A 15,628-nucleotide genomic window follows, 5' to 3' on the forward strand; every position below is an offset into this window, starting at 1 on the left:
CTGCGACTGTCAGTCCAGAACCTACCGGTACTACTTCCCATGCTCTGGATGTAGTGTTGATGGCAGCGGCTGCCAAACGCTATGAGGGCACCCACGACTTCCGCAACCTGTGCAAGGAGTGCTGCAGTTCCAGAGGACCATCCTGCCACGGTCCAGTCTGTCCATCATGCTCACCCTACCATGCCCACTGCCACAGACCCATAAGACCTATCATATTTGAGATCAAAGGACTGGCCTTTCTCTATCACCAGGTACGGTGCTGCTGCTGATTGGCCAGAAGCTGGAGGCTCCAGAGATAGTGGATCAAGTCCTGGATGTGGAGAGGAATCCCAGGAAACCCATGTACGTGGTGGACTTTCCCTTGGTGCTGTTCCACTGCCATTTTGAGGTGTTGAGCTGGTGCAGGGAGGCTGAGGAGGTGAACCACTCCCTGGCCACGCTGCAGCAACACTGGACCCAGATAGCAGTCAAGACCCAGGTCCACCCCCCCCTTTACTATAACTGAGATATGCGGTTGTCCCACCTAGCTATTTTAAGATTTAAGTCGCTCTGGATAAGAGTGTCTGCTAAATTACTAAAATGTAAAAACATAAATGTAATGGAAAGTCAATGGAACACAAAGCTAAAATATCACAGTTCAGTTCCATCTGTCTTAGCCTGGAACTCACTGTGATGCTCTCACAGCCTCTCTCTGTTAAACCTGCCTTTGAAAGAGGACAAGATTGAAATCTATTCTCTATTCTGTGAAAGAGAAGATAACCCACTGGGCATACAACATCATTTCAATGTGGAGAATTGGGTCATATTTGGTAGATACGTATCAATAAGATTCCAACGTATTTTCGCCCACTCAAAAAGACAGCCACAAGTTTGTTGAATTCCCAATGTGTTATCACTATGCTTTCAACCATCTAAAAGCACAACCAAATTCTAATGGAAAATCAATGTCAGATTTTTTGGTTAAGTTGTCACCTAAACGTGTTATCACAGCGCTTTCAACCATTTAAAAGCACACTAAAGTTCAAATGGGAAATACAATGTCAGATATTTTGTTTATTTCTACAACAACTTTATATTTTTTTATTTGATGTGTTATCACTGTGCTTGATCTAATAGTACAACCAAATGGCCTGGATTGCAGTTAGTTGAGATTGCATTAAAGTGCATGGTGCAAGTGATCAATGAAGTAAAGCCTTACATCAGGCTATTGACTGTCTTACAAAAGTAATAGAGAATTCTGTTTGGTTGACAACGCAACCAAATATCAACATTTAAAGGAGAAGTGCTGCTTGGATAGTTCCATCTGAGCCACTGGCTTAATCCTGTTGTTTAACTTTTATTTTTGGTTGAGATGGAGACGTGAATCCAACATATAATTTGTTCACTTGTAGACAAGGTAATAGGCTATTTACCATATTGCAAAAGTGATATTGAATTGTGTTTGATTGTCAACGCAAACAAATATCAACTGTTGAAGGAGATCTTCTGCTTGGTTAGCTCCATCTGTGCCACTGAGTCTGGCTTTAATTCCAGTTTGTCTACAAAGGAACAATTGATCTGTTGGTGTCACATCTCCATTTCAACACAAAATGTATGTTCAGGAATAGTGATAAATCAAATCAAATTTTAAATGCACTTTAAATACAGTTTGATTTGATTTAATCCTATTCTTTAACTTGTATTTTTGGTTGAGATGGAGATGTGAATCCAACATATTTATGATGAACTTGTAGATTCTATTTGAAATTAACCAGAGCTTGAAACCCTAGACCTTTATGTATTGCCTATTCTTAGTTGAATCCTGGGCTGAATTTATAGAATAGCTGTTGATGACTTCCCAAATGTTATATAGGCCTAAATAGCATCATTGATGCTATATGATTGATATGTATGATAAGTACGGTTACATTTCATTTGCTCTGTTAAACCTACCCTTTGGAATGACTTCGATAGCAAGTGAATCTTTTAAAACCGATTAAGGATCGGACCCTTTTTTCCAATTTTCGCCTAAAATGACATGCCCAAATCTAACTGCCTTTAGCTCAGGACCTGAAGCAAGGATAATGCATATTCCTGATGCCATTTGAAAGGAAACACTTTGAAGTTTGTGGAAATGTGAAATTAATGTTGGAGAATATAACACATTAGATCTGGTAAAAGATAATGCAATGTACTTTTTTGTACCGTCATCTTTGAAATGCAAGAGAAAGGCCATAATGTATTATTCCAGCCCAGGCACAATTACATTTTTGGTCACTAGATGGCAGCAGTGTATGTGCAAAGTTTTAGACTGATCCAATGAACCATTGTATTTCTGTTCAAAATGTTGTATCAAGACTGCCCAAATGTGCCCTAATTGGTTTATGAATAACTTTTCAAGTTCATAACTGTGCACTCTCCTCAAACAATAGCATGGTATTCATTCACTGTAATAGCTACTGTAAATTGGACAGTGCAGTTAGATTAACAATAATTGAAGCTTTCTGCCAATATCAGATATGTCTACATCCTGGGAAATGTTCTTGTTACTTACAACCTCATGCTAATCGCATTAGCATACGTTAGCTCAACCGTCCTGAGGGGGACCCACCAATCTTGTAGAGGTTAGGTGGAGATTTTCTTTTTAACACTACAGCATACAATGACATTCTAGACGATTCTATGCTTCGAACTTTGTGCCAACAGATTGGGGAAGGCCCTTTCCTGTTTCAGCAAGACAATGCCCCCGTGCACAAAGCGAGGTCCATACAGAAATGGTTTGTTGAGGTTGGTGTGGAAGAACTTGACTGGCCTCTACAGAGCCCTGAAAGGCCGACTGCGAGCCAGGCCTAATCGCCTGACCTCACAAATGCTCTTTTGACTGAATGGAAGCAAGTCCCCACATCAATGTTCCAACATCTAGTGGAAAGCCTTCCCAGAGTAGTGGAGGCTGTTATAGCAGCAAAGGGGGACCAACTCCATATTAATGCCCATGATTTTGGAATGAGATGTTTGACAGGCAGGTGTCCACATGCTTTTGGTCATGTAGTGTACAAATTCAACATAGATTGTCTGTATTTAAAATTGGTTACAATGATGACATAATCCTGTGTTCGAAATTTTGAGGGAAACAGTTGAGGGAAATTCTACCCACAAAACAACGTAGTTGATTACTTTTTTTCAAATCCAATGTATTTTCCTCGTAGATTCCAAATCACAATACGTTGACAAATTACATTTAAAAAACATTGCGAGAAACAGAGAGGGGGCCTGACAGAACAAGAAGAAGAGTAAGCAAGAGACATAAAAGGGGAGGAAAGAACCATAAACAGAGTAAGGGGGAGGATGACATGTAGAGGGAATGATAGCTAGTTGTTCTTTCCTACTGTACCCAATCTGGCGGCTGTCAACAGGTCAAAGGTCAAATCAGTGGTAATGACTCGTGTGAAGAGCGATTATCCCCCGTGCAGGCCCCTCACTGGCACACTGCCATTAGTCTCACATACGAGTGCACACACAGACACGCACACACACGCACAAACGGATGCACACACACACACAGGATACCAACTGAGCGTATTGTGCTCTTTGTGTGGGGAACAGTGAATGAAGTAGAGAGAACAAGAAATGGAGTAAAAGAGAAAGTGAAAGGTGAGAGTGCACCACTTCTCCTCTTCTCACATCATTTCATTTCTGTCAATTGCAGAGCAGACAGTATTTTATTTACCCCCCCAATCATAGGAAGATACTGACATTGACACTTCTGATGTAAACACACACACACAGACCGACCCACCCACCCACACAATCCTTGGATGGCAAACCAGCTTGTGTTTAGGTTCACTATGTTTTATGGTCTGGTTAATTGCTTTCTAAAATAACTGCTCAACATGACTATATGACTATAGTTCCTATAACAAGGCCATGTCCACAGAGACAACACACAGAAGACAGCTACCATTACGTCAAGACAAACAGTGTGTGTGTGTGTGTGTGTGTGTGTGTGTGTGTGTGTGTGTGTGTACACGTTTTACTATACTTGTGTGATTTCCATATATACTGTATGGGCAGCATGGTGATCAGTAGTTTCAGTAGTCCTACATCTTATGTAACCACATACTGCGTGTCTCAGGGAGGGTGGGATATGAAAAAACACATGTGAAATAGGACAAATATAAGCACCCACCAAATTATAATAATAATTATTATATTGATGATTATTATAATGATAATTATTATTAGTAAAGGGACTGCTAGTCCAGTATATCATAGTAGACTGTTCTAAAGACTATGTGCAGTAATTCCCAACCCATCTATACGGGTATATCATCATGGTGGACAGTGTGTGTGTGTTTGTGTGTGTGCCTCTGTATGTTTGTGTGTGTACGTGTCTATACAGTATGAGTGTGTGCTGATGTAACGTAAACATTAGTGTAGTCTTCTGCATGCTGAGTCACAGGGCAGACAGGACACCATGCAGACCTTTCTGATCGTTAGAATATTGATCGACCCGAGGCAATTTCCTGTCAGGTGACCTTTCCATGACACTCCGGGTTTCTTAATGTTTACCGCTGTCTGATGTGAAGCAGTGAAATCAGAGGTCACAATCAAGCCACAATATGAAGTGTGTGTGTCAGTCAATCACTATTGTCTATTGACTTTCTCTGACACTTCCTCGGGATTTCTTAAAGGGGGACTGCAACATTTACAGCTGTCTGGAGTTAAGAAACTGAGTCAGGGAAAGGGAGGGAGGGAAGCTGAGTGAAGGAAAAGGGAGGCCAGGCGGGAGGGAGAAGAAAGATAAGAAGAAATGTCAAAAAACCTTCCCATCTAGACCAATTTAGTGAGAAACATTGTATAGATCTTTGAGGGCCTAACCCTGCTCACAGCAGGGTGTTCTTTCACATCCACTGATAAAAGGGAAGGAAGACAATGACTGTGTCCCAAATGGCAACCTATTCCCTATACAGTGCACTACTTATGACCACGACCCATAGGATCTGGTCAAAAGTAGTGCACTATGTAGAGAATAGGATGCCATTTGGGATGAACACATGTTGTCCCCTTTACACTATAAAACGAGGATGCCGACAGACGGAGAAACGTTTGGCCCTGGTAGATCGCTACAGTCAGACCTGGGTTCAAATACTATTTAAAATCTGGTAAAATACTTTGATTGTTTGCCTGCCTGGAGTGCCAGATGGACAGGGTTTAAAGTATTGGGACTATTCAATCAAGCACAGATGAAGTATTTGAAATGATTTCAAATGGTAGCTACATCATCTAGGAGGATGTCTGTCTATCTAGCTATTTCTCTGTCTGTTTGTCTGTCTAGCTACAGTAGCTAGCATGGCGACAAGACATGACAACTCTGGCCTGTAGGTCTGTCTGTCTGTCTGTCTATTTAAGATGACGGGGCCTGGAGCTGTCAGAGAGAGAGAGTAGCCTTCCAGGGGAGTTCTAGTTAGGAAACACATCAGTGAGTCTGACTACAACACATCTGGAGCCCAGGCTGTCAAACCAAAATATACTGACTGAGCTAGCCACGACGGCAGCTAGCAAAATGCTACCGCTAGCACACTTTAACAGCAATAGGATAGTCCACAACAGGGATATTAGGTCCATGTTACAGCTCTTTAAGCTCATACAATGAGCTAGCGACAATGCTAACAAAATGTTAATGCAAATGTTCCTCCACAGATGTAGAAAGGCCTATAGATTTTTTCTCAAAGAGGAAAGGACTATCATGACCCTTTATAAAGGTGATATGCCTCTTTAAGACACTATTTTTGTTATTGTTATGCTTTTGAAACAATGGGTGGGCAACTGCACTCTATTATCGTCTGTAATTCAAAATGATGTCAGTCACAGGCGCGTAGGTGCAAAACAAACAGAATAATGAAAAGGCTATGTTATGCCTTGTGGTCATACTGTAGGCCTGAGGCAGTCGGTTACCCCATTTGAACTCTCCTATCATGATTTATGACAAAGTTATGTAGGCTATTCTTGAGGTGTCAAAGCATGCCTTCAAGGCAGCCAGAGTGACACAGCAGAATCAGAAGCGAATTGAGGCACTGAAATATCTTTACTGTAATATCTATTGACTGAACTGAGGTAAATGTTTTCCCCCCTTTTCCGTCCTATTATTATTGATGACAAGGTTAGACTTTTTTAGGTGTAAAAAATCAAATGTGTCTTCGAGGTAGAGTGACACAGCAATCATCAGAAGCTTGGAGGGACAGTGCTGTCTTGTGTACTGTGTATTGACTGAAAGCTACATTGGGCTGAGACTGAGAGGTGGTGCATTGAATCAGCTATAGCTTTTGTTAACAGACCCTTATGCAGGCAGGGGGTAGCATCCCAAATGGCACCCTATTCCCTATAGTGCACCACTTTTGACTAGGGCCCATACGGGAATAGGGTGGCATTTGAGACCCACACAGGGACACAGGGTAAATGACCTGGAACTATTACCTCGTTAAAATATAATTGTCTACGTTCCAAATGTCACGCTATTCCCTATGTATTGCACTATTTTTGGCCAGGGCCCATAGGGAATAGGGTGCTGTTTGGGACACAGAGGCAGACAGTGTCATACACACAGAGTCTGAAGGACATTTAATATCATTATTGATGATGCGTATGGTTAAGTGGTTGTCAAATCCTCCACTACGGAAAACCATGTTCTTTGAATAATACATTTATGTAAAATTCTGTACTGCTGGATATTAACACTAATACTTTTCTTATTATGACAATGATTGAATTATAATGTTTAGCCTTGGAACATGGACTCCTTTCCATCAACAAGCCACATACGCTACAGTCAGTTGTTTAAAGAACAAAAATAGGACAGAACTCCGGAGAATAAACTTAAATGAACATATTTTTATTGCCGCGTGCACACGAGGCAACAGCAATCAATATCACCACAATACGACAAGTATTCAGCACCTGATCTAAGTTTATATAAGGTGGAGTGGAGCACGTTGTTGATCTTTACAGTCAGTTGTTTACCATGTCAATGTTGTGAAATACAGATGGATAAGAAGATTATTACTCAGCTATCATGATGAGAGACCAAGTAATTACCAGTACACTGAGTCACTAACGGTTTTGGGGGGAGCTAGTGTGTGCACCTACTATCCAAAAACATCTAAAGTGATGTACTCCCTGTGCTCTGTTTTGACTACTGCCCACCTGCTAGTACAGAGGTAGGATATTAATTTGAGCCGGTTGCTACAGCAGGAAAATAATCCTGCAGCAACAGGAAAGGTGAATTATTACGTGGATTATAATTAATGGTTGATACATTTTTCGTGAGGGGGAATCAAGTCTGTTAAACAAGTTAAACATTTCCTGCATTGCAGGAAAGTTCTCCAGCAACAGGGTGATCAAATTAAGATCCTACATCTGTAGCTGTCAGATTCCAATAGCGCACAGAGAGAACTACACCAATCTGCTTTCACGTTAGCTAGTCTGCTACTGTGCGTAGCTTAACACAGAGGAGAGAAGGCTCAGTGCATAGCCACAACATCAATAGCATTGATTGACTAGGGGCGTAGGGTTAACAACATGGTGGCACACAACTGACATGACTGCAATGTAAATCTGGACTTCAACCACGTTGCAATGTAAATCTATAGAACACACACCTGATGAGGGGTTACATTCCTCTATCTAGGCTTTCAGATGACATTCTATGAGGAAGACAGAAAAGAGAGAGAGCGAGAAAGAGAGACCGAGAGAGAAAGAGAGAGAGAATTAATTTTGAGTATAGCTAAAAAGAAAAGCAAAAAGAGTCGAAGAAAATCTAAAGATGAAAGAAAATAGAGAGTCTCTTTAGAGTGCTGAGTTAACCCCAGTGGGCTGCTGTTAAATCTAGGCCCAGACTGTACCTCAGGCTCTGCCTTTCATTTTACACCCCACTCCGTCTTCCCCTCTCCTGTTCTACACTCATCCTCACTTCGTTCTATCTATCCTTCCGGGCACAAAGCATCTTCCTTCTCTAATTGAGACAGCCTGAGAGTCGGCCAAGAACGAGCGGCTTGCAAACACACACACACACACACATGCAGGCAGACAGTGACATACACTCACACACAAGCACGCACACACATACTGTACATAAACACTGATATACCCTGATAAGAACATAAGACACACTACCACCCACGTTATGCTACTAGCTACACACACAAACATGCATTGCATGACAAGTAAGTACAACAAATCTCTGACCTACTACATGGAGTGTAATTTAATGAAGATCAAGCCATCATCATAAGATCAGAGAACCATGTTTCCTCCTGGAGATAGATTCATACAAAGAGATTACAGAGAAAGAGCTGTAGAAGAAACCTTGAGGCAGGGTGCTGGAGGTATTATCACACACATACAAACACACACACACACACACACACACAGAGATGCACACACACACACACACACACACACACACACACACACACACACACACACACACACACACACACACACACACACACACACACACACACACACACAGAGAGAGATGCACACACACACACACACACACACACACACACACACACACACACACACACACACACAGAGATGCACACACACACACACACACACACACACACACACACACACACACACACAGAGAGAGATGCACACACAAAGAGATGCACATACACACAGAGATGCACACCCACACACACACACACACACACACACACAGAGAGAGAGAGATGTACACACACACAGAGATGCACACACAGAGATAGAGACACACACAGCATTGACCCTCCCCTACAGAAGCATCTAACCCAGACACCACAGTATATATACCCTCCCCTACAGAAGCCTCTAACCCAGACACCACAGTATATATACCCTCCCCTACAGAAGCCTCTAACCCAGACACCACAGTATATATACCCTCCCCTACAGAAGCCTCTAACCCAGACACCACAGTATATATACCCTCCCCTACAGAAGCCTCTAGCCCAGACACCCCAGTATATATACCCTCCCCTACAGAAGCCTCTAGCCCAGACACCACAGTATATATACCCTCCCCTACAGAAGCCTCTAACCCAGACACCACAGTATATATACCCTCCCCTACAGAAGCCTCTAACCCAGACACCACAGTATATATACCCTCCCCTACAGAAGCCTCTAACCCAGACACCACAGTATATATACCCTCCCCTACAGAAGCCTCTAACCCAGACACCACAGTATATATACCCTCCCCTACAGAAGCCTCTAACCCAGACACCACAGTATATATACCCTCCCCTACAGAAGCCTCTAACCCAGACACCACAGTATATATACCCTCCCCTACAGAAGCCTCTAACCCAGACACCACAGTATATATACCCTCCCTTACAGAAGCCTCTAACCCAGACACCACAGTATATATACCCTCCCCTACAGAAGCCTCTAACCCAGACACCACAGTATATATACCCTCCCCTACAGAAGCCTCTAACCCAGACACCACAGTATATATACCCTCCCCTACAGAAGCCTCTAACCCAGACACCACAGTATATATACCCTCCCCTACAGAAGCCTCTAACCCAGACACCACGGTATTTATAGCACAGCTGTAACATGTCTATCAATCATCTACAACAGTGATTCCCAACCCTGTTCCTGCAGTTCCCCTACAGTACACATTTTTATTGTAAGCCTGGACAATCACACCTGATTCAACTTGTCAACTAATCATCAAACCCTCAATGAGTTGAATGAGGCGTGTCTGTCCAGGGCTATAACTAACCTGGAGGACCAGGGTTGGGAAACACTGACCTACAACATCCCAAATACATGTGCATCACCAACATGCTCACAAACAGAGGTTCATTACATAAAATGGAACAGAGAAAATCATGCACATGTGCGCGCACACTTAGGGTTAAGTGCTCAAGGGCACATCAACAGATTACTCACCTAGTCGACTCGGGATTCGAACCGGCGACCTTTCAGTTACTAGCCCAACGCCCTAAACCGCTAGGCTACCTGCCGCCTTATGCCTCATTATACTTGTGAGGACTTTTTGGGGACCAACAATTGATTCCCATTCAAAATCCTATCTTCCCTAACCTCTAACCCTAAGCTTAACCCTAAACCTAACCCCTAAGCCTAAAATAGCCTTTTTAAAAATGAGCAATGGCAAAATGTCCTCCCTTCTCTGAATTTGAGTTGCTTTACTATTCTTGTGAGGACTTCTGGTGCTCACAAGTATAGTAAAACGTGTACACACACACACACACACACACACACACACACACACACACACACACACACACACACACACACACACACACACACACACACACACACACACACACACACACACACACACACACACACACACACACCAGTGCCAATACGAGACAGAGGGACAACTGTGACACAGCATGAGAGCTGGCCGGAGGTTGACAACCATCAAAACAACAACAACAACAACACCTTTCTTAAACCTCCACCTAATGCTATGACAAGACAGACAGAGGGGGAGATGAAACCAGGTCCACGGTGAGAGAGAGAGAAATAAACAGAGAGAGATTCAGAGAGCTTTGCGGTTAATGTTATCACTACACAGAGAGACAGGGGGTGACACTAGAAAACAACTGAGAGAAGACAGACCGATAAGCAATGAGATAAAAGGAGAGAGAAAGAGGGATGACACCAGGTCTACAGTAGAAGGGAAAAAACAGAGAAGCTCTGCCATTACCTTTTCGTGCGTCGAAACATGTTGCTACAGGATGCGCTGTGAGGCGCTGCTTTGGCAAACCCACAGGAGACTAGCTGAGCCACACAGACAGACAGACAGACAGACACACAAGCAGCTAGGCAGTCAAGAGGCTGAATACACACTCCACAGCACCAGCATGGCAGCCTGACGGGGAGTGTGTGTGTGTCAGAGAGAGGGAAAGAGAGAGGGTGGAGAGGAAATGTCAGCAGAGCTACAGACAGCGAAAGAGAGCGAGAGAGCGATAGAGAGAATGAGAGAGGGAGAGCGAGGCAGAGAGGAGGAGAGAAAAAGAGGGAGGAAACAGACTGCCTTGCTTCCCTCTCGGACAGAGGGAGGATTCCGGGGCTGCTCTCAAGGGCAGGAAGTGTAGAGCGATGGAGAGAGAGGGAGGGTATAGAGAGTAATAACAGCAGGGATGTGTGTGAGTGTGAAAGCTATCTGAGGGAGGAGAGCAGAGAGCAGTGGACTGTGGACTAATGTAAATGACAAGACAGAGGAAGAGAGAGAGGGGAAGAGAGAGCAAGAGAGAGGGAGGGAGGGGGATCAGGTGACAGCTTGGTGTGTGTGTGTGTGTGTGTGTGTGTGTGTGTGTGAGAGAGAGAGAGAGAGATGACAGCAGCACGGGTGGTGCAGTTACCAAAACAGAGACTGGTACTTATTGGAGAGCTTGAAACAGCAATTGCAGTAGGAATCGGATGACAACAGCAATAGGATATGTCATATTGTACCCCACCCCTCTCCTCTCCTACCCCTCTCTTTTATTCCCCTACCTCCCTCTCCTCTCATCTCTTGCTCTCTCTCCTTCCTTCCTCCCTCCCTCTCTCCAACAAACAACCACCCTGCCATTTCATGAAATCCTTCCTTTTCTCCAACAAATGTATGATGTTCTGTGACATCATACATTTGCACTAGATATTGCAGAAAGGAAGATTTAGAGGGCAACAACACCACACACAATGCCAAGGGAAAACATCATCATTAGGACACACACTGCCAAGGGAAAACGTCATCATGAGGACACACTCTGCCAAGGAAGAACGTCATCATGAGGACACACACTGCCAAGGAAGAACGTCATCATGAGGAGACACACACAAGTGCACAGGCACACGCACACGCACACACACACACACACACATACACACACACTCGACAAAATAATTAAACAAATCCGACAGTCCAATTGCAATACTACAAACACACGCAAAACACACACAAACACACAAAGTCAAGGGAGAACGTCATCATGGGGCGCTGAGATAGGAACAGAGAGCACAAAATGATTCAACAAATCTTATCCACATAGCAAATGAGATGATACTAAATGCTGACCCGGACTGACAGTTGCACAGCAATGCTGATGGGACTAATTCAATAATAGATGTCCCTCTAATGTAGACTAGGGCTGCATCCCAAACGGCACACTATGGGCCCTGGTCAAGTAGCGCACTATATAGGGAATAGGGTGCCATTTGGGACGCAGCCTAGTAGGGAGTCTGAGGTAAAGGCTGTGGCTGAAATATACAAGAGGGGGATATCAGTGAAGGGAGGTTAATACGGTTGCAGAATTCAGGTAACTTTCCAAAAATCCCCAGGTTTTCCAGATATCCCAGAATCAGGAAGGAATAAGAGTGTAATCCGAAACCTCAAACCAGGATTTATGGACTCTAATGATGATTAATGTACAAGTATGTGTGTATCTGTACTGCTTTGCTGACATGGTAGTTTGGGGAAACACAGTAAGCAGAGATACAGAGAGACAGAGGGAGGAGTCTGATCTTACAGAGAGAGAGAGAGAGAGAGAGAGACACTGGGAAATCGACACAGGAGTTCCTAGCTTCACCCATGTTCAGTGTCCTGTTGTGACATCTGCTGCCCTGAGGTAAAGGTCAGAGGTCATGGACAACACCCACCAGGAAGTGACCTGACATGGTGGGGAGGGTCACCGATCACCATGATGATAAAAAACATATTGTGAGTCACTGGTCCTTAGACCAACTTCAATTTGCTTACCGCCCAAATAGATCCACAGACGATGCAATCGCCATCACTCTGCACACTGCCCTATCCCATCTGGACAAGAGGAATACCTCTGTAAGAATGCTGTTTATTGACTATAGCTCAGCATTCAACACCATAGTACCCTCCAAGCTCATTATTAAGCTCGAGGCCCTGGGTCTGAACCTCGCCCTGTGCAACTGGGTCCTGGACTTCCTGACAAGCCGCCCCCAGGTGGTGAAGGTAGGAAACATCACCTCCACTCCGCTGATCCTCAACACTGGGGCCCCACAAGGGTGCGTGCCAAGCACCCTCCTGTACTCCCTGTTCACCCATGACTGCGTGGTCAAGCACAACTCTAACTCAATCATCAATTTTGCAGACGACACAACAGTAGTAGGCTTGATTACCAACAATGACGAGACAGCCTACAGGGAGGAGGTGAGGGCTTTGGGAGTGTGGTGCCTGGAAAATAACCTCTCACTCAACGTCAACAAAACAAAGGAGATGATCATGGACTTCAGGAAACAGCAGAGGGTGCACCCCCCCTATCTACATCGACAGGACCGCAGTGGAGAAGATGGAAAGCTTCAAGTTCCTTGGCATACACAGTACTGACTTACTGAAATGGACCACCCACACAGACAATGTGGTGAAGAAGGCGCAACAGAGCCTCTTCAACCTCAGGGGGCTAAAGAAATTTGGCTTGTCACATAGACCCTCACAAATTTTTACAGATGCACAATTAAAAGCATCCTGTTTTCATTAAATTCATAAAAAATCCAACAATGTGATTTTCTGGATTTTTTTTCTCATTTTGTCATAGTTGAAGTGTACCTATGATGAAAATTACAGAACTCTCATCTTTTTAAGTGGGAGAACTTTCACAATTGGTGGCTGACAAAATACTTTTTTGCCCCACTGTATATACTGTATTCTATACTATTCTACGGTATCTTAGTTACTCAATAATGTTTACATATCTGGCATTACTCAGCTCATGTGCATATACTGTTTTCTATACTATTCTACGGTATCTCATTCACTCAATGTTTACATATCTTGCATTACTCATCTCATGTGTATACTGTTCTTCTATACTATTCTACTGTATCTTAGTCCGTTCCGCTCTGACATCGCTCATCCATATGTATATTCTTAATTCATTCCTACTTAGATGTGTGTATTGGGAAAATGTGTAATTTGTTAGATATTACTTGTTAGATATTACTGCACTGTCGGAGCTAGATGCACGAGCACTTCGCTACACCCGCAATAGCATCTGCTAACAACGATCATTTGACCAATAAAATTTGATTTAGGTCCCTTAAACATAGCGTGAATACCACACTGATAGTAACTCACTCACTGGCCACTCTAACCCTTGTCCAAATTGATTACTAGAAAATGTCACACACACACTCACAGATAAATACCAGACATGTCAATGAGTCTGGAAGATATCACAAACACAAATACCTCAGCTTTTGAAACCCTAACACCTACAAACAGCATTCGTGCCCAGAGGCAGAACAGGAAAGACTGCAGACTGCAGAGCACGCAAAATCAAACAAAATGCAAATGAAATGCTTTTTGAAAAACGCCTCTGCAAATGCTCTATATTCATTCCGTATTCATATCATATTCATTTCACCCATACAATAACAGGTACCTTCTGTGCTACAATGGGATTTTACAGTAAATGTGATGTATTGAGATAAATCTATGTGGCTAACATACACACAGCACAGCAGCTAGCCAGGCCTACATGCCACAGTGGCATAATAGCCAGTAGCCACAGATTCAAATCCAGAGAAAAGGAATTTTATATCCTTTAAATCCATCTCTACAGGTATAGAGGAGGGAACTCACTATCTACTCCTACAAAAGGTGAGGATATTTAAAACTAGTGCTGGTGTAACAGTTTTCTTCCGTTGAAGGAGAGGACCAAAATGCAGCGTGGTTAGTGTTCAACATGTTTAATATAGACGATAACACTACAAAATACAAAACAACAAATGTGAAAACCGAAACAGTCCTATCTGGTGCAATGACACAAAGACAGAAGACAACCACCCACAGAATATGGCTACCTAAATATGGTTCCCAATCAGAGACAACGATAGACAGCTGCCTCTAATTGAGAACCAATCTAGGCAACCATAGACATACAAATGACCTAGAAAGGAAACAGACCCATACACATACAAAACCCCCTAGACCAGCCAAACACATAAATCCCCCATGTCACACCCTGACCTAACCAAAATAATAAAGAAAACAAAGATATCTAAGGCCAGGGCGTAACCCCAAAGGTGCGACTCCCGGCCGCACACCTAAATCCATAGGGGAGGGTCTGGGTGGGCGTCTGTCCACGGTGGCGGCTCTGGCGCGGGACGTGGACCCCACTCCACCATAGTCTTTGTCCGCTTTAGTCTGTTCCTAGGAACGGCGACCCTCGCCACCGACCTAGGATTGGCAACCCTACTAAATGGCCCCACTGGACTGAGGGGCAGCTCCGGACTGAGGAGCAGCTCGGGACTGAGGGGTAGCTCAGGACTGAGGGGTAGCTCAGGCTGACTGACGGCTCTGGCGGATCCTGGCTGACTGGCGGCTCTGACGGATCCTGGCTGACTGGCGGCTCTGGCGGATCCTGGCAGAGTGGCGGCTCCTGTCAGACTGGCGGCTCCAGGCTGACTGGCGGCTTCAGGCTGACTGGCGGCTCCTGGCTGACTGGCGGATCCTGGCTGACTGGCGGCTCTGGCGGATCCTGGTGGCTCCTGGCAGACTGGCGGCTCCTGGCAGACAGGCGTTTCCTGGCAGACTGGCGGCTCTGGCTGACTGGCGGCTCTGGCGGATCCTGGCTGACTGGCGGCTCTGGCGGATCCTGGC

At 44.2% G+C, this 15,628-nt stretch overlaps 1 protein-coding gene across 3 annotated transcripts in view; it reads right to left on the reverse strand.

The window, feature by feature from the left end:
* Positions 1 to 15,628, reverse strand: part of LOC109865325 (microtubule-associated serine/threonine-protein kinase 1) — an 87,802-nt gene that overhangs the window by 56,524 nt on the left and 15,650 nt on the right. The window contains exon 1 of one of the 3 annotated variants that reach the window (XM_031832879.1): positions 10,718 to 11,258. The exons of the other annotated variants lie outside the window; for them this stretch is intronic. Coding sequence (XP_031688739.1) covers positions 10,718 to 10,737 — 20 coding nt within the window. The 5' untranslated portion in view covers positions 10,738 to 11,258. Of the gene's footprint in view, positions 1 to 10,717; positions 11,259 to 15,628 lie in introns of those variants that run through there. 3 annotated transcript variants of the gene reach the window in all.

This window comes from Oncorhynchus kisutch, linkage group LG1 (genome assembly GCF_002021735.2).
Source record: "Oncorhynchus kisutch isolate 150728-3 linkage group LG1, Okis_V2, whole genome shotgun sequence".
Taxonomy (NCBI): Eukaryota; Metazoa; Chordata; class Actinopteri; order Salmoniformes; family Salmonidae; genus Oncorhynchus; species Oncorhynchus kisutch.